Source organism: Aedes albopictus, chromosome 1 (assembly GCF_035046485.1).
Source record: "Aedes albopictus strain Foshan chromosome 1, AalbF5, whole genome shotgun sequence".
NCBI lineage: Eukaryota > Metazoa > Arthropoda > Insecta > Diptera > Culicidae > Aedes > Aedes albopictus.
In genome coordinates this window covers 123,335,396-123,349,692 of record NC_085136.1, presented here as the reverse complement: position 1 = coordinate 123,349,692, position 14,297 = coordinate 123,335,396, and the positions used below count along the sequence as shown (strand labels likewise).

General features: G+C 44.6%; 1 protein-coding gene across 1 annotated transcript; it reads right to left on the bottom strand.

Annotated features, from left to right (window-relative positions):
• Nucleotides 1-393: 393 nt before the first annotated feature.
• LOC134289358 (uncharacterized) lies at nt 394-1,050 on the bottom strand. The gene has a single exon (XM_062855116.1). The coding sequence runs from the start codon at nt 1,048-1,050 to the stop codon at nt 394-396; it is 657 nt and encodes a 218-aa protein (XP_062711100.1).
• Between the last annotated feature and the right edge of the window lie 13,247 nt (nt 1,051-14,297).

Here is a 14,297-nt window from a genome sequence, read left to right as displayed (position 1 = left end):
CTGAATAGGACGTTGAAACATTGGAACTAATTACAGGTAAGAATTTAATGCATTATAGTTTGAATGAGAATGGGTCGTTTCAATGTATGCCTCGGAAAATAGTGCACATTCACAGAAGCTGTTATCAATGATCTGTTTTTGGTACCATTCGCTCTCGGTTTTGTTGTACATACAATGTAAACATACAGTGAAAGGAGCCGTTTCTGGTGGAAATTCGATCAAAAGTTTGTTTTGTAGGCGCTTCATGGTTTCTGGATAGCAGGACTAACAATTTACTTTGATGTGTTTACAGGCGAAACATCGAGTCGTCCAGCTTCGGCCGTAGCTGAACTCAAGGAAGTTTATTTTGATTGATACGTATCAAGAGGATGTTGAGTTGATTTTTTATGTTTTTCAGGTTTCGCCGGGCTTCAAGTCAGCCGCGGAGAACACCCCAATGGATTTCTCGGTTTCGTCAGCCAGCTCATAGGAAGATGCTCCGACCCGAGCAACGACGGTACACGGAAGATAACAAGGACCCAGTTTGGCGTTGTATTGATTCGGTGCAGATGACTGTCGGAAATTCCTTTTGAAAACTCTCTGGCCAACGGAGTATGTTGGTGAGAATGATTTATGGCGTAGATTGTACGCTTTTGAATTATTGTGAAATTGCTTTTGTAAGTTCTTGTTGACTAATTCGTATATATTGCGATCAATTAGGCGTTTCTTTTCTATTCTCTCTGAATCCGAAAGGTTCTTTTGATCTCGGTCTATGCGATGCTCGTCTCCACGGCTCACGATTTCGTGTCCAAAAAGAATTCGGTATGGGCTAAATCCGGTGGCTCCATGAGGAGTGGTGTTAATGGCGTATTCTATTTCGGGAACTCGAGTGTCCCACAGCTTTTGATTCGTTCGGGCATACGTTCGAATGCAAGCGTTAATGGTGCGGTTTAGGCGTTCCACAGGATTAGACTGACTGTGGTGCCGTGGGTTAGTCCAATGCTGAACGTTGAACTTTTGTAGAAGGTCTTTGAAGTGGGTGGACAGAAATGTGGATGCATTGTCCGACATAATGATCTCAGGAGTCGAGTATCTCCGGAACCATTTGTTCTCTAAGATCTCACAAACTTGAGAAGCGTTAATTTTTCGAACCGGAAAGAGTAAAGAAAACTTAGAAAAGTTATCCATCACAACTAGTAAATGGGAATTTCCTGTTTTACTTCTAGGTAAGGATTGGATAAAATCAATGGCTATAATTTGAAACGGTTTAGTAGATAGTCTCGGAGACCCCACAGGTGGGTGTTGCGATTGATTGGCTGGTTTGCTTTCATGGCAGACCGAGCACTTCCTTATGTAGGAGCGCACATCCTTAGCGAGGTTTGGCCAATAATATTTCTTTTTCACTCTGGCTATGGTCTTATCCGTACCCAGATGCATAGCATCATCATGCTCTTCCACCAGAATGTTTCCCCTCATATCCTTGGGTACGCATGTCTTCCACTCGAAGTGGTAATCTAAAGTATCGCGTTGAGAAGAAACCAACTTCTTCAAGATTCCGTTTTCTAGCCGGAAATCTTTATATTTTTCTGGATCGTCATTTACATTTTTGACAAGGTTGTTGTACCAGTCCGTCCCTTGTCGGTTCAGGGATAGAACTTCAACGGATCTTGATAAAGTGTCAGGCACAATGTGGTCGACTCCACGACGGTGTTTGATCACCATATCATGCCGTTGAAGTTCTATACTCCAGCGACAAAGTCGGGACGAGGTCCGCCAACTACTTCGAAGAATATAGGTGAGCGGTGATGCATCAGTGATAACGGTGAATTGTGATCCTTCTACATAGCATCGAAACTTTTCTATCGATTTGAGAACAGCTAGTGCCTCCTTCTCTGTAGCGAAATACCGTTGCTCGGCACCAGTTAATTTCTGGGAGTAGTAGGCTATGGGTTGTTCCCCCCCATTTAGATCCTGTGTCAACACTCCAGCAATTGCCGTATCGCTGGCATCACAGTGAATCGAGAAAGGTTTACTGAAGTCCGGGTTAGTAAGTATAGGAGCCGTAATAAGGTGCTCTTTGATTTTGACAAAGGATTCTTGGGCGTTTTCATTCCATCTAACAGATTTTGGCTTGTCTTTCAGTAAATCTGTCAATGGTCGTACGATGTCGCTGTAATTGGCGATAAATCGTCGATAATAATTACACATCCCGAGAAAGCGTCTCAGGGCACGGATGCTCGAGGGACGTTCAATATTAATGATCGCCTCCACTCGGTCTGGATTTGGTTTTAACCCTTGTGTGGTCAATATATATCCGAGGTAAGGAAGCTCGGTGAGACCAAATTTTGATTTTTCAATATTGATAGATAAATTCGCTTTGTTAAGTCGGGTCGCAATTTCCCGGAGCAATCTAAGGTGTTCGTCGAATGACTCGCTTACGACGATTATATCGTCTAAGTAGACGAAGACGTGAGGTTCTAGTTCACCCGCACCCAAAACTCGGTCCATTAGTCGGGACAATGTCGCTGGACTGTTGACCAGCCCGAAGGGCATGCGGGTGAACTGGAACAGTCCTCGACCTAGCACGGAGAAAGCTGTAAATTTCTTAGACTTGGGGTGAAGCGGAATCTGTAGAAACGCTTTTGATAAATCTATCGTTGATATATATTTACAGGGACCCACTCGACTGAGGATTCTATCTGCGTGAGGTAACGGGTATGAATCTCGGATCGTTCGCTCGTTCAATTTTCGGGCGTCTAAGCATAAGCGCACCGAATCATCCGGTTTGTCAACCGGGACTAATCGAAGAGCCCAATCGCTGTATGAACGCTCAATAATTCCCGCTTCAAGCATGCTGTCTAATTCCTTATTGATTTGCTCTTGGCGTTTTGGAGATGTGGGGAAAGGGTTAATGCGCACGGGACCTGTTTGTTTGGCCTCGTCGGTAAGTTCTATTCGGTGGGAAATTAGAGGAGTTGTATCTAGTTGACCATCAACTGCTACTTTGAATTGACTTTTGACTAACTCTAACTCTTGAAGCTGTTCGTCTGTCAATGGACGTTCTTCGGAGAGAATTTGAACTTCTTCCACCGTGCTCGATTGAACAGTGGGAACGATTCCGAAGGCTCTCCAGAAGTCCGTACCCAAAAGAAGACGTCTCTTTAAAGCGGGGACTACCAGGGTAGCAATCAGTTTAGTCTGTCCGTTGAAGGACATTGGGAGGTTTACATATCCTGCCACATCTAGCTTTTCTCCGCTAGCTGTAACTAGGTCAACATCGGCAGGGAATAGTTTTAGCTTGCAGGATTTTATTAGCTTGAGTGATCCAACACCTAGGATACTTCGATGGGCGCCGCTATCAAGCAAACCCGTAATAGGAACGTCAAAGACCGCGATTTTAACGAATGGACGGTCGTCGTCTTCTAGACGAACGAACAGTTCTTCAAGTTGTGCATTTCCCGGTTTGTCGTAATTGGAAGTTTCAACTGGCCGATAGCCATATTTACGAAGGTTGTGTGCTAACATGTCAGAAGAGGGTTTTTTGGAAAAATTTGGACTAGCCTGCCCTCCCAGGTAGTCTATTTGTAGTTTTTTGCACAATAGGGACAGTTTTTTGTCTCTACTTCCTGCAATCCACACCTGAGGCAAAATTTATAGCGTGGTAGACTGCACTCAGTGTGATTGTGTCCAAGTCTTCTACAATTGAAGCATGTACCGTCCAGCGGTGGAACATAATACTCAATCCGAGCTTGAGATACTCCGGATTCTACTTGCTGCTTTGGGGAGAGATTTTCCTGATTCGAGTGCTTTTGACTTTCACGCGGCGGTTTCCTCGGGGAGGGTTCTTCTTCCGAATTCTCTCGCTGCGATCGATAAAAACTTTTGGATTTATATGTTCGTTTTGTCTCATCCACCGGTGGTTTTGGCTTAGCTAGAACCTCTCGCGAGACTTCATTGGCTTGTAATTTACTTCGCGACGCGTTCTGCTCTACATTGGCCGGGGTATATTTATACCAATAAGTGGCATCTAATTGTCTACCGAACCGCTTTAGATCTGCCAAATTGTCGATATTTGACGCGACCGCGTGTCCCTTATAATCGGCTCGTAGATTACGCATGACGATTTCGAATTTCTTTCCTTCGGTGATCGGTTTAGTAAGGGAGTTGAAAATTTTCTGCAATTCTGCTAAGTAATCAGAAAACTTCTCTTTTGGGCCCTGTTTACGCGAAATTGCCTTAATTTCGTTTACATGATCATGATCCGGACTTAAAAATTCTCGTTTTAGTTCAGAAACCAACGTGTTCCAATCATCAAAGTCTCCGTTCTCGACGCCTGACATAAACCAAGACTTTGCTTGGTCTTTGAAGAGGTAGATCGCGGACCGAAAAAGTTCTTTTTTTGATACGTGTTCCGAATTCGCGTAAAATTCGACTTCTCTAATAAACTGCATTAGATTTTGACCATTATCTCTCCCATCATACCTTATGTTCCACTCGGAGATTGGTCTACGCCTGTAAGTATCACGACGACGGTGATTTCTCTTTACTCTAGCGACCGAACGACTCGACGCGTGATTCGATGACGACGCGGAGCTTTCCGATTCAGAATCTGTCACCGATTCTGAGGTCTCAACCTGCTGAACCGGTTTAGACTTGGATTGTCTATCGAGTGGAAATTTTCGAATTACTTTCTCTGATTTATTCGCATCCAGACTGGCATCCGAATACGGCCATCCCATGGGATATGGCGGAAAACCGTAAGGGTATAACGCGGCGAACGGTCCAAGATCTCGTTTGGGCGGTTCTCTAAATGATTTCAACACGCGACGACTCGAAGACGGATTAGGACCAACTGCACCCAACTCCTGTTCCTCCCTAACGGCTGCATCTACACCACGCTTATCTTTTTCATTGGTCTTCTTCCGAGCCCCCTGAACCTTATGGGTAGATTGGTTTGCTGGAAGTGCTGCTAATTTCATGCTCGAGACCGAGCGTATAATTTCTTGCAATACCTCGTCTCTCACCGTCTGCATTGGTGAAAAGATAGAAAAATGTGTGTTGACCAATCCACGGATTGTGCACCGGAGCTTATCCAAATCGGTAAGATCCTCGTCGGACTCCGCACATTCTTGCGCGCGCCGAACACGTGCAAAATAGTGGACTAGCCGTGACTTAAGGCTGTCCTTTAACCCTTCAAACCGCATTTCATTCGCCAAATAAGCTCTGATTTGCTCTACATGAGTATCAATCGCCTTAATTTCTTCATCGACAGTCACGTTGCACCTTAAAAAATCCAAATCAAGATTTTCTAAATCTTTCTCCTCTTTTAACCGATCCCTGAGCCTTCGCTGAATTGCCGATCTGGTCTCAATGGGTTCGAACTGGACTGCTCTAATGGCTAGTTCATGTTCAATTTCGTGTTTCTCCAGGTGATGTACCATCAAACGCTTATACTGTAATTCGAATTCCAAATCCATTTTGTTTACGTGTATAATTTCGTTAGAAGAACGAGTTGTTCAAAACATGAAAATGTTTTCTTCCCCTCCGCTAGGGGGCAAATTTGTATGATCGTGAACGAATGCTAACTTCAATTTTTGTTGGGCGCCAATTTGTAAGCCCCTCGGCTGCTCCGACGGGATTATTCTTATTGGAATTTATGTTGAGCACGGGGTCGTTAATTCTAATAGCACCGTTGCACTCCAACATGCATCAATCTAGCGGGAGCTATAAACTGTCCCTTGAAACTTACCTGTGCGGAAGGGGTACCAATTCCTTCTCCCACCAAGGTATAACGAATCCAAGGTAGAGTTAAACTCTTACAGCGCACGCACACAAGTATCAAAAGTGGAATTCATCAAAGAGGTGAACTTAATAAACCTAAGGATTGCTACCGGTAAATAATTTTAACTGCCTATCTGAGATTTTACATGCTATTCATTTTATTCGCTCTGGCGAGAGCTTAATTCTTATAGAGACGCATTATATAGGGTGTACATACGCTTTTCTGCTTTCGGGGCGGTGGTGAGGGATCCCTTCAGGGCCGGCGGGTTGTCGGATGGACCCACAGGGCCGACGGACTGTCGGTAGAGATGTTAGGGCCGGCGGGTTGCCGGATGGACCCACAGGGCCGACGGGTGGTCGGTCTTGGCTGGCAGGGCCGGCGGGTTGCCGGATGGACCCACAGGGCCGACGGACTGTCGGTATAGAGGTTAGAGCCGGCGGGTTGCCGGATGGACCCACAGGGCCGACGGGTGGCCGGTCTTGGCTGGCAGGGCCGGCGGGTTGCCGGATGGACCCACAGGGCCGACGGGTGGTCGGGTTGGCCACAAAACTGGCGGGTTGCCGGAGCGATCACCGGGCCAGCGGATGCTGGATTGGACCACAGGACTGACGGGTTGTTGGATAACGCCAAAATAGATCGCAGGGCGGGTAGTGGCTTCCAAAATGGCGGAAAGCTTCGTCCGTGTTCCTATTGTTCTTCCGGCTGATCACTGGGAATGAAAGATGGCCGCCGGATTGGCACAATCCACGGCATAAAAGAAAAGGCCCCGAAATGGACCTATTTCCGAAAGTTAGTCCACCTTCGACGTCTCTTACCCCGTTTCACATGTATAACAATACTTTACCTTTTCTTATTTGCTTACAGTTTTACTGGGTTTACAGTTTTCAGTGCTACTTTGGCCTTCTAGTATAATTCTACGGAACAACAAACGAACAATTAACCTTAAACTTATCTTCTCAGGTTTTGCAGCAAACTAACCAAACTAATTATATAAATCACCACACTTGAAACTGGTCTACGTTAACTTTTTCTTCTACTTAATTATCTACAAGAGAACAAACCAAATGAAAATTAATTTCACCTCGTGGTTGACCCACAAACCAAGCGTACCACATGCACAAGTGTTTTCTTCGATGGATGCTGATCGATTGAGAACGATCACTACCTTGAATTATTGATCATTATTTCAACCCGTAGGTAGAAAAACGGAGAAAGCCGACAATTGACGATTCTGTCAATCGTCCATGTTGGCAACCATTCCGCGCAGGTAAATGCATTTTATTTGAGAACCCTACTCAAACCGCTATAATCAAACACATTTGGTTTTCTGTAACGGGTACTTTTAGAAGAATCAAATGGCTCGTTACATGTTCAATAACAGCAGGTTGTACGCCGTCAGTAAGGCTGTTATTTGATTTTGAGGACTGGGTGTTGGAATTAGGGGCTTACTGACAGGAGGGTTATGGTAAGGATTGCTTGTGGAGGAGCCAACAAGCTCACACCTTGGGACCAACGGTTACAATCTTTATGAGCTTTGCTGCAATACCATCCTTACCAACTGCTTTGTTGGCATCCTAAACTCCGTCAGCGTTGGAGTTGGATCATTTCTGTTCTCTTCTGCACGGACACAATCGTTTCTTTTGCTGCCTTGATCGCCCGTGTAGGGTGCCTGTACCAATTATGGCACTACCTAAGGGAAATTATTTGTACAAAAATAAAAGAAGGCCAAAGAATGTCATCAATATGTTGAAATGTAGCTTAGTGTCTATACTTTACAGGAAAAATATAGAAACAGAGCCAAAACTACTTTTAGTATTTATTACAGCGTGTGCCAATGATAGGAACCCTGTACCAGTTATGGCTATATTTTTTATCTTCGGTTCGTTTTCGCACTATTTGCATGCATTTCTTATGGGATTAGCCATAATTGGTACACTATGGCGATAAAGGGTGCAAGGATGCCGAAATTTTAAGGAAAATGATTTATTTCTACCAGTTTTTGAGCAAAAGGTGGAGTTTAAATGAGTGCAACCATCTTTTGTGAACGCAATCCATTGTTCACATTTTTTTTATTGTTGATTTACATCGTTAAAGGGTGAAAATCAACTATCAGATATTCGTCGAAGCGCTGCTTCCACCTTTTGATTATCTCAGGTTTGTCCGCGAGGAGGCTCCCATCCTTATTGTTGCACATTTAGACTTGTGGCACAAAGCTTTTGAGGGAAGCGTTGAGCTCCAGATAGAACTTGCGTGTATCTTGAGAACGGCATAGCAGTTTCTTTGCTTCGCACCTCCAGGCAGGCGTTCTTTTCTCGAAAGAGGTGGATCTGCTGCTTCTGCTTCTGTCTGTATCACTTAACATCATGTCGAGTTCTATGCTGCAGCCTAACCGCCCGCACTGCGTTTTTCTCCTCTCCGCTCTACACTCCTCGTCGAACGAATCGTTCCGTCGACTTCGTTCTACGTACCCGGTAGTGCTCTCGGCTGCGTTGTTGATAGCTCCTTTGACTGTACTCTTGCACCCTCGTGCGGCAACGCTGCCCCGAGATTCTACACGTATGCGGTGGCGACATACGGTTTTTTCAGTCGGTCTAGATCGTACCGGGAGGCCGTACATTGTTAATAACGGATAGTTTTGGGCGCAGTTTGACCGTCACCAGGTAATGGTCAGAGACAATAGGTAGTAACGTCGAAAATGTCGGAGAAGTGTCGGAGTTCATTAATCAGAACGTAGTCGTATTGTGATTCCGTTTGCTATGGTGATCTGCAGGTGCAACGATAAGGGAGGCTGCGCTGGAGAAGGTGCTATAAATGGCCATGTTCTTGGAGGCGACGAACCCAAAGAGGCGTAGGCCATTTCAGTTCGTCAGTTTGTGAGCACTGAATTTTCCAATCATCGGTTTGAAGTTTGAATTCCTCCTCCTGGCCTACCTGAGCGTTAAGATCTGTTATGATGATATTGACGTCATGACTTGGGCAGCGGTCGTATTCGCAGCGCGTAAAATGCGTCCTTGTCATCATCAGTGCTTCCGGAGGACTGTACGCGTTAGTCGAACAATGTGGATGATATGGTCTTCTGTGCGGAGTGTCAGGAATGGTATTACTATCAGTGCATTTGAGTGACATCAGCGGTAGCAAACGAGAGCTGGATGTGTGCACGTTATTTGGCTTTACCATCATCCACACTGATCGGCGAGCTATTTGGAAGCGATTCTGTATACCCAGTTACCTACTACATATCTTCAATTTCCATCACTTAGGAGGACCACCTGTGGGAAATTAGCTGACCGAAGAAAGAGGATCTGTACTCTGCCCATGCAAACGCAGTGCAGCATCTCGTAGATAGTGCATCGGCGAAAGATATTGTTGTGTCGTTAGGTGATTTCAATCTTCCAAAGTTACATTGGCAGTGGGTTGACGAGCTGAACGGGTTTATTCCCTCGAACGTTTCATCGGAGCAGGAACAGTCTCTCGTCGAATCCTTGTTCTCTAACGGTATGCGGCAAATCAACAGCATCGGTAACATCAATAGACGACTCCTCGATCTGGTCTTCGTAAGTCTGCCTGAGCTCCTTGATCTAGTTGATCCTCCTGCGCCTCTTTTACCCATTGACGATCACCATGCGCCCTTCGTTTTACTTCTTGACGTGAGCGAAACTGTTCCAGCCATGCTTGAAGAGGATATTGACAGTACCGGCTATGACTTCAACAGGTGTGATTTTGATCAATTGAAATCAGCTTTCAGGGAGGCTGATTGGAGCTTTCTCACGCAGTGCGGAACGATTAATGCATTATCTACCGCATTTTACGACAGGATGTTCGAGATTTTCAACGAACACGTACCACGCAAATGACGACGTTCGCTTCATTCAGCTTTCAACAAACCTTGGTGGACTGCTGAGTTGCGGCATTTTCGTAACTTACTGAGGAAGGCTCGTAAACGATTCTTCCTCTCTAAATCGGAAGCCGATCGAATCGCTCTTGGAGAAGCTGAGTCAACCTACAAATCTCTTCTGCAATCTACCTACAACGGTTACATATCAGGGATTCAAGCCAGCGTCAAGCAGGATCCTAATCGTTTCTGGGATTTCGTGAAATCACTGAAATCCTCGGCTCGCGTCCCTTGCAACATTAGCTACAGCGAAAACTGGGCTACCGTCAAGGCACCATTCACCGTGGATCTAAGATGATTCGGGGCAAATAAGGTCTGTCATTTGACACCAGTCTTATAAACATTGTTGGTGCCGCTTTTAATTGCCTTCATTATAGGTTAAAATTAAATTAATGTCCACAGAAGTAGAATTTTTTTCATAAAATTTGGTGATATAGTACAATTAGTAAAGAATAGTAGGGTCGCCTAATTCCGTGGTAGGTCACCATTCACCGTGGTAGTAGGGACCCATTCACCGTGTATGAAAAAATTTATTCTACTTTGTTTAAAAATGATCAAACCAACCCAGCCAAGGGAATTTTCTTAGTTTGAATTCATTTCAAGTAATAACTTGCAAGATTTTATTAGAAAAACGAATGTTCAAATTTTCGATTTTTTATAGATATATGGGACAATATGGGGCACGGTGAATGGAGACCATTGATTTTTAGGGTACCCATTTACCGTGCCTTTTTGTTTCAATTTAAAAGTACGAGTAATCGTACTTTCTTGTTAAACTTACTTCGGTAATGCAAAATACATACCTGATATGTGAATTTAATCGCTTCTTGGTGGAATAAAAACGTTACTACATTTAGTTTATCGCTTAAATCACCTTAGCGCAGTTTTCGTTTTTTCACTATGAATGCAGTGATCGAGTAGAAACCCGCTTCATGTAAACACACTTTAGTGTCAAAATGATACTTTTAAATGTTTTTAATGAGCGTTTTGTCATGGTAACAATACATTAGTGATGTATTGGTGAAATTGAAGGGAAATTGTCATATCATTCAATCATAATATGGAAATAATGAAAAAATATTCGAAGGCACACGGTGAATGGAGCCCCCACGGTGAATGGCGCCTTGACGGTAGTTGTAATGGTGAAGCCGCTAACCTTTTCGCCGAATTCTTCGAGAATGTTTTCTGCAAATCGTCTCCCGTACCTCGCCAAGACTGTTTTTCGCATATCCCTTCGTACAATATCAACTTTCCAGTTATCCAGTTTTCTCCAGAAGATGTGCTTAATGTTATTTGTACCCTTGACTCCAAGAAAGGATCCGGAACGGACGGCATACCACCACTGCTTCTAAAAAAAGTGCGCAGCTGAACTCGCAATCCCTATAACACTTCTCTTCAATCGATCGCTTAGTGAAAGGACATTCCCTTCCGTTTGGAAAATTGCAACCATCGTTCCCATTCACAAATCAGGAAATGTGAACCAAGTTGAGAACTATCGTGGTGTATCCATTCTGTGTTGCTTGAGCAAAGTTTTTGAAAAGCTGATGCATAATGTTCTCTACACTGTTGCCGCGCCTTTAATCTCCGAAAATCAACACGGTTTCATGAAACGCCGCTCAATGTCAACTAACCTGATGTGCTACGTTCCTTCACTGATTAACGAAATGGAAGCTGGAAGACAAGTGGACGCAGTGTACGTCGACTTTGAAAAGCATTCGATACGGTGCCTCATATTTTGATAATCGAAAAACTCAAACGCATCGGCTATCCTGACTGGCTTTCGGAATGGGTCTTCTCGTATCTCACCGGTCGTTCGGGGCACGTAGTTGTCAACTCTGCAAGGTCCCGTCAACTTAACATTACATCTGGAGTTCCTCAAGGCAGCGTGTTGGGTCCACTGTTATTTAACATATTTATAAACGATTTGTGCTTACTCCTTTCATCGTTCAAACTTTCGTTTGCCGACGACCTCAAATTCTATCGCGTAATATGTTCGCCGGTCGATTGCGACGCTTTGCAGGAGGACATCAATGCCTTATTGGTCTGGTGTAGCGACAATGGTATGCGTGTCAATTACGCAAAATGTAAAGTCATATCCTTCACTCGCGCAAACAATCCCGTTCGTCACCAGTACAGCATAGAATCTGCAAACCTGGAGCGTGTTACCTCTTTCTGTGATTTGGGAGTTACTCTTGATGCTATGTTACGGTTCAATGAGCACGTGCGAATTACTACCGCTAAAGCCTTCTCAGTGCTAGGGCTAATCCGGCGTCATGCCTCTGAGTTCACTGACATCTACGCCTTGAAAACACTCTATTGCAGTTTAGTGCGAAGCATCCTCGAGTATGCTGCCCCTGTCTGGTCTCCTTATTACGCCGCACCGACACTATCCATTGAACGCGTGCAGAGAAAATTCATTCGTTTTGCGCTACGCTCACTCCCTTGGAATGACCCGAACAATCTCCCTGACTACCCAGATCGTTGTAAATTGATTAGCTTGGAACCGCTGTCGGTTAGGCGCGTAGAGTTGCAACGTCTTCTTGTCTTTGACATTCTAACCGGTACCATCGATTGCCCTACTCTTCTAGAACAAATTCCTTTTTACGTTCCTCGGCGTCAACTTCGACATGTCCCCATGTTTGTTGTCCCTTTCCACCACTCTAATTATGGCTATAATAATCCGATTGTTTCTTGTATTCGCGCATTCAATGTTGTTTCTGACGAATTCGACTTCGGTATGTCCAAAACTGTTTTTAAAAATCGAATAAGAAGAATTGTTTAGTTTTAAGTAATTGTAAATTAGTATTAAGTTGTTCAGTCTGTACGATTTTTTTTTCGAAGACGGTGAATAATAATAATAATAATAATAATAATAATAATAATAAGAGTCGCGGCTTGCTATGATCTCATCAGCAACTGTCACTCGATAGCGTAGGCGTTACCCCGGGTGGACAATGTACGTGCGTTATCAATAGGAGGCAATCAGTGAAGTACTAGATTGAAAGTAGTGAGCTGAATTTTTGTATGGTGAGATGATCAATCCTCCATTTCTTTTTCACAGATCGTCGGTGTTAACCTCCATAAGCAGTCTTTCGGCAAATGACGCCTTATCGAAGCGCGAGGTCAGCCATCCTCGATGGCTGTCGGTGACCTTCGGCTGCGTTCTTCATCCACCGTATTTCACCCTGTATCGTACCGCCAGGTGATCACTGTCCATGTACCCATCGTCGACCCTCCAGTCTGATCTATAGTTATCGCTCAACTCTTGAGCAAAGCAGACGCGTTTGTCGCTACATGCTAAGAGCGAGAGTCGAAGACGGTTCTTTTTTCGGTCAAAGCTACGGTCGAAGTACAAAACAGTTCTTCGCTAGATTGTATCTCACGTCTCCGTGTGTCGTCGCGATACCGTGTCCGCTATGAATCAGCGCGAGAATACCTTTCGCATCGACTACGCGAAAGTACCGAAAAAACCTTCTTTTGAAGAAGTGCATCTGTTCATTGGCAACCAACTGGGCATGAAACATGAAGAAGTGAAGCGCATTCAATGCAGCAGACTCCTTGGCTGCGCTTTCGTCAAGGCGAATGATCTCCCTGTGGCCCAGGGAATCGTTGAAAACATGAAATTGTCGTGGAAGATAAGAAATATCCGAATCGCTTAACGATGGAAGACGGAGTCGTCGATGTTAAGCTGTTTGACCTCTCGGAGGATGTGTCGGATCTAGAAATCACCGAGTTCATGTCAGATTACGGCGAAATTCTCTCGATTCGTGAGCTGATGTGGGAAGCAAATTATATATTCAACGACTACCGGACAGGCGTGCGAGTTGTTCGCTTGATAGTGAAAAAGAATATCCCCTCTACCGTCATTATCGATGGTGAAGCCACGTGTGTGCAATACTACGCGCAGCAGCACACATGTCGACACTACAACGAGGTCATCCATAAGCCTTTCCTGTTGAACCTTTATCTTCCCTCGATGGATGATGGAGATGATGACAAGTATGGCTCTTTTGATTTCCGGAATTACAACCTCAACGCAGACTGCACAAGAATAGCCAGCGTCGATTGGAATGCAGTTCTTGATGAGTACCCGATAGATGACGCTGTTTCAAAGTTCTACGATATCATCTACAATATTCTCCAACAACACGTGCCGCGAAAGAAACCTACTGTAGCTCGTTGTACTCAGACGTGGTGGAGCAGTTATCTCCGCGCGCTTCGAAACAGGTTACGTAAGGCACGGAAGCGGTATTTGAAGCATCGATCGGAAGATAATCTTCTAGCCTAGCACTTCAGGAACTTGAAAGACTTTACTCTACATCAAAACGGGACGCGTTTCATGAGTATATCTCTGACCCGGAGCAAAATGCCAAAACTAACCCAGCAGCTTTTTTTGAAAATGCGAGAATTGACCTCATTGCTGAGGTCTTGAGAACCGGTCCCGGGAACCTGTTCCGGAACCACCAGGTAGATAATGTGGTCTTCAGTTGCTGGTTTGATAACTGATGAATTATCTATGGAATTCTGCGAATTTTGATGTGCCACATGCGGTGGTCATACACAATGCGAGAACTGGCCACATTTCCGGGGCCTCCGGATCCGGGTCCGGGACCTCCAAGTGGCCATTCCTGCTTTTCGTATCTG

Bases quoted from the DNA above. Each gene is read 5' to 3' on its own strand.
- LOC134289358 (XM_062855116.1), bottom strand. From the start codon at position 1,050: ATGTCGGACAATGCATCCACATTTCTGTCCACCCACTTCAAAGACCTT.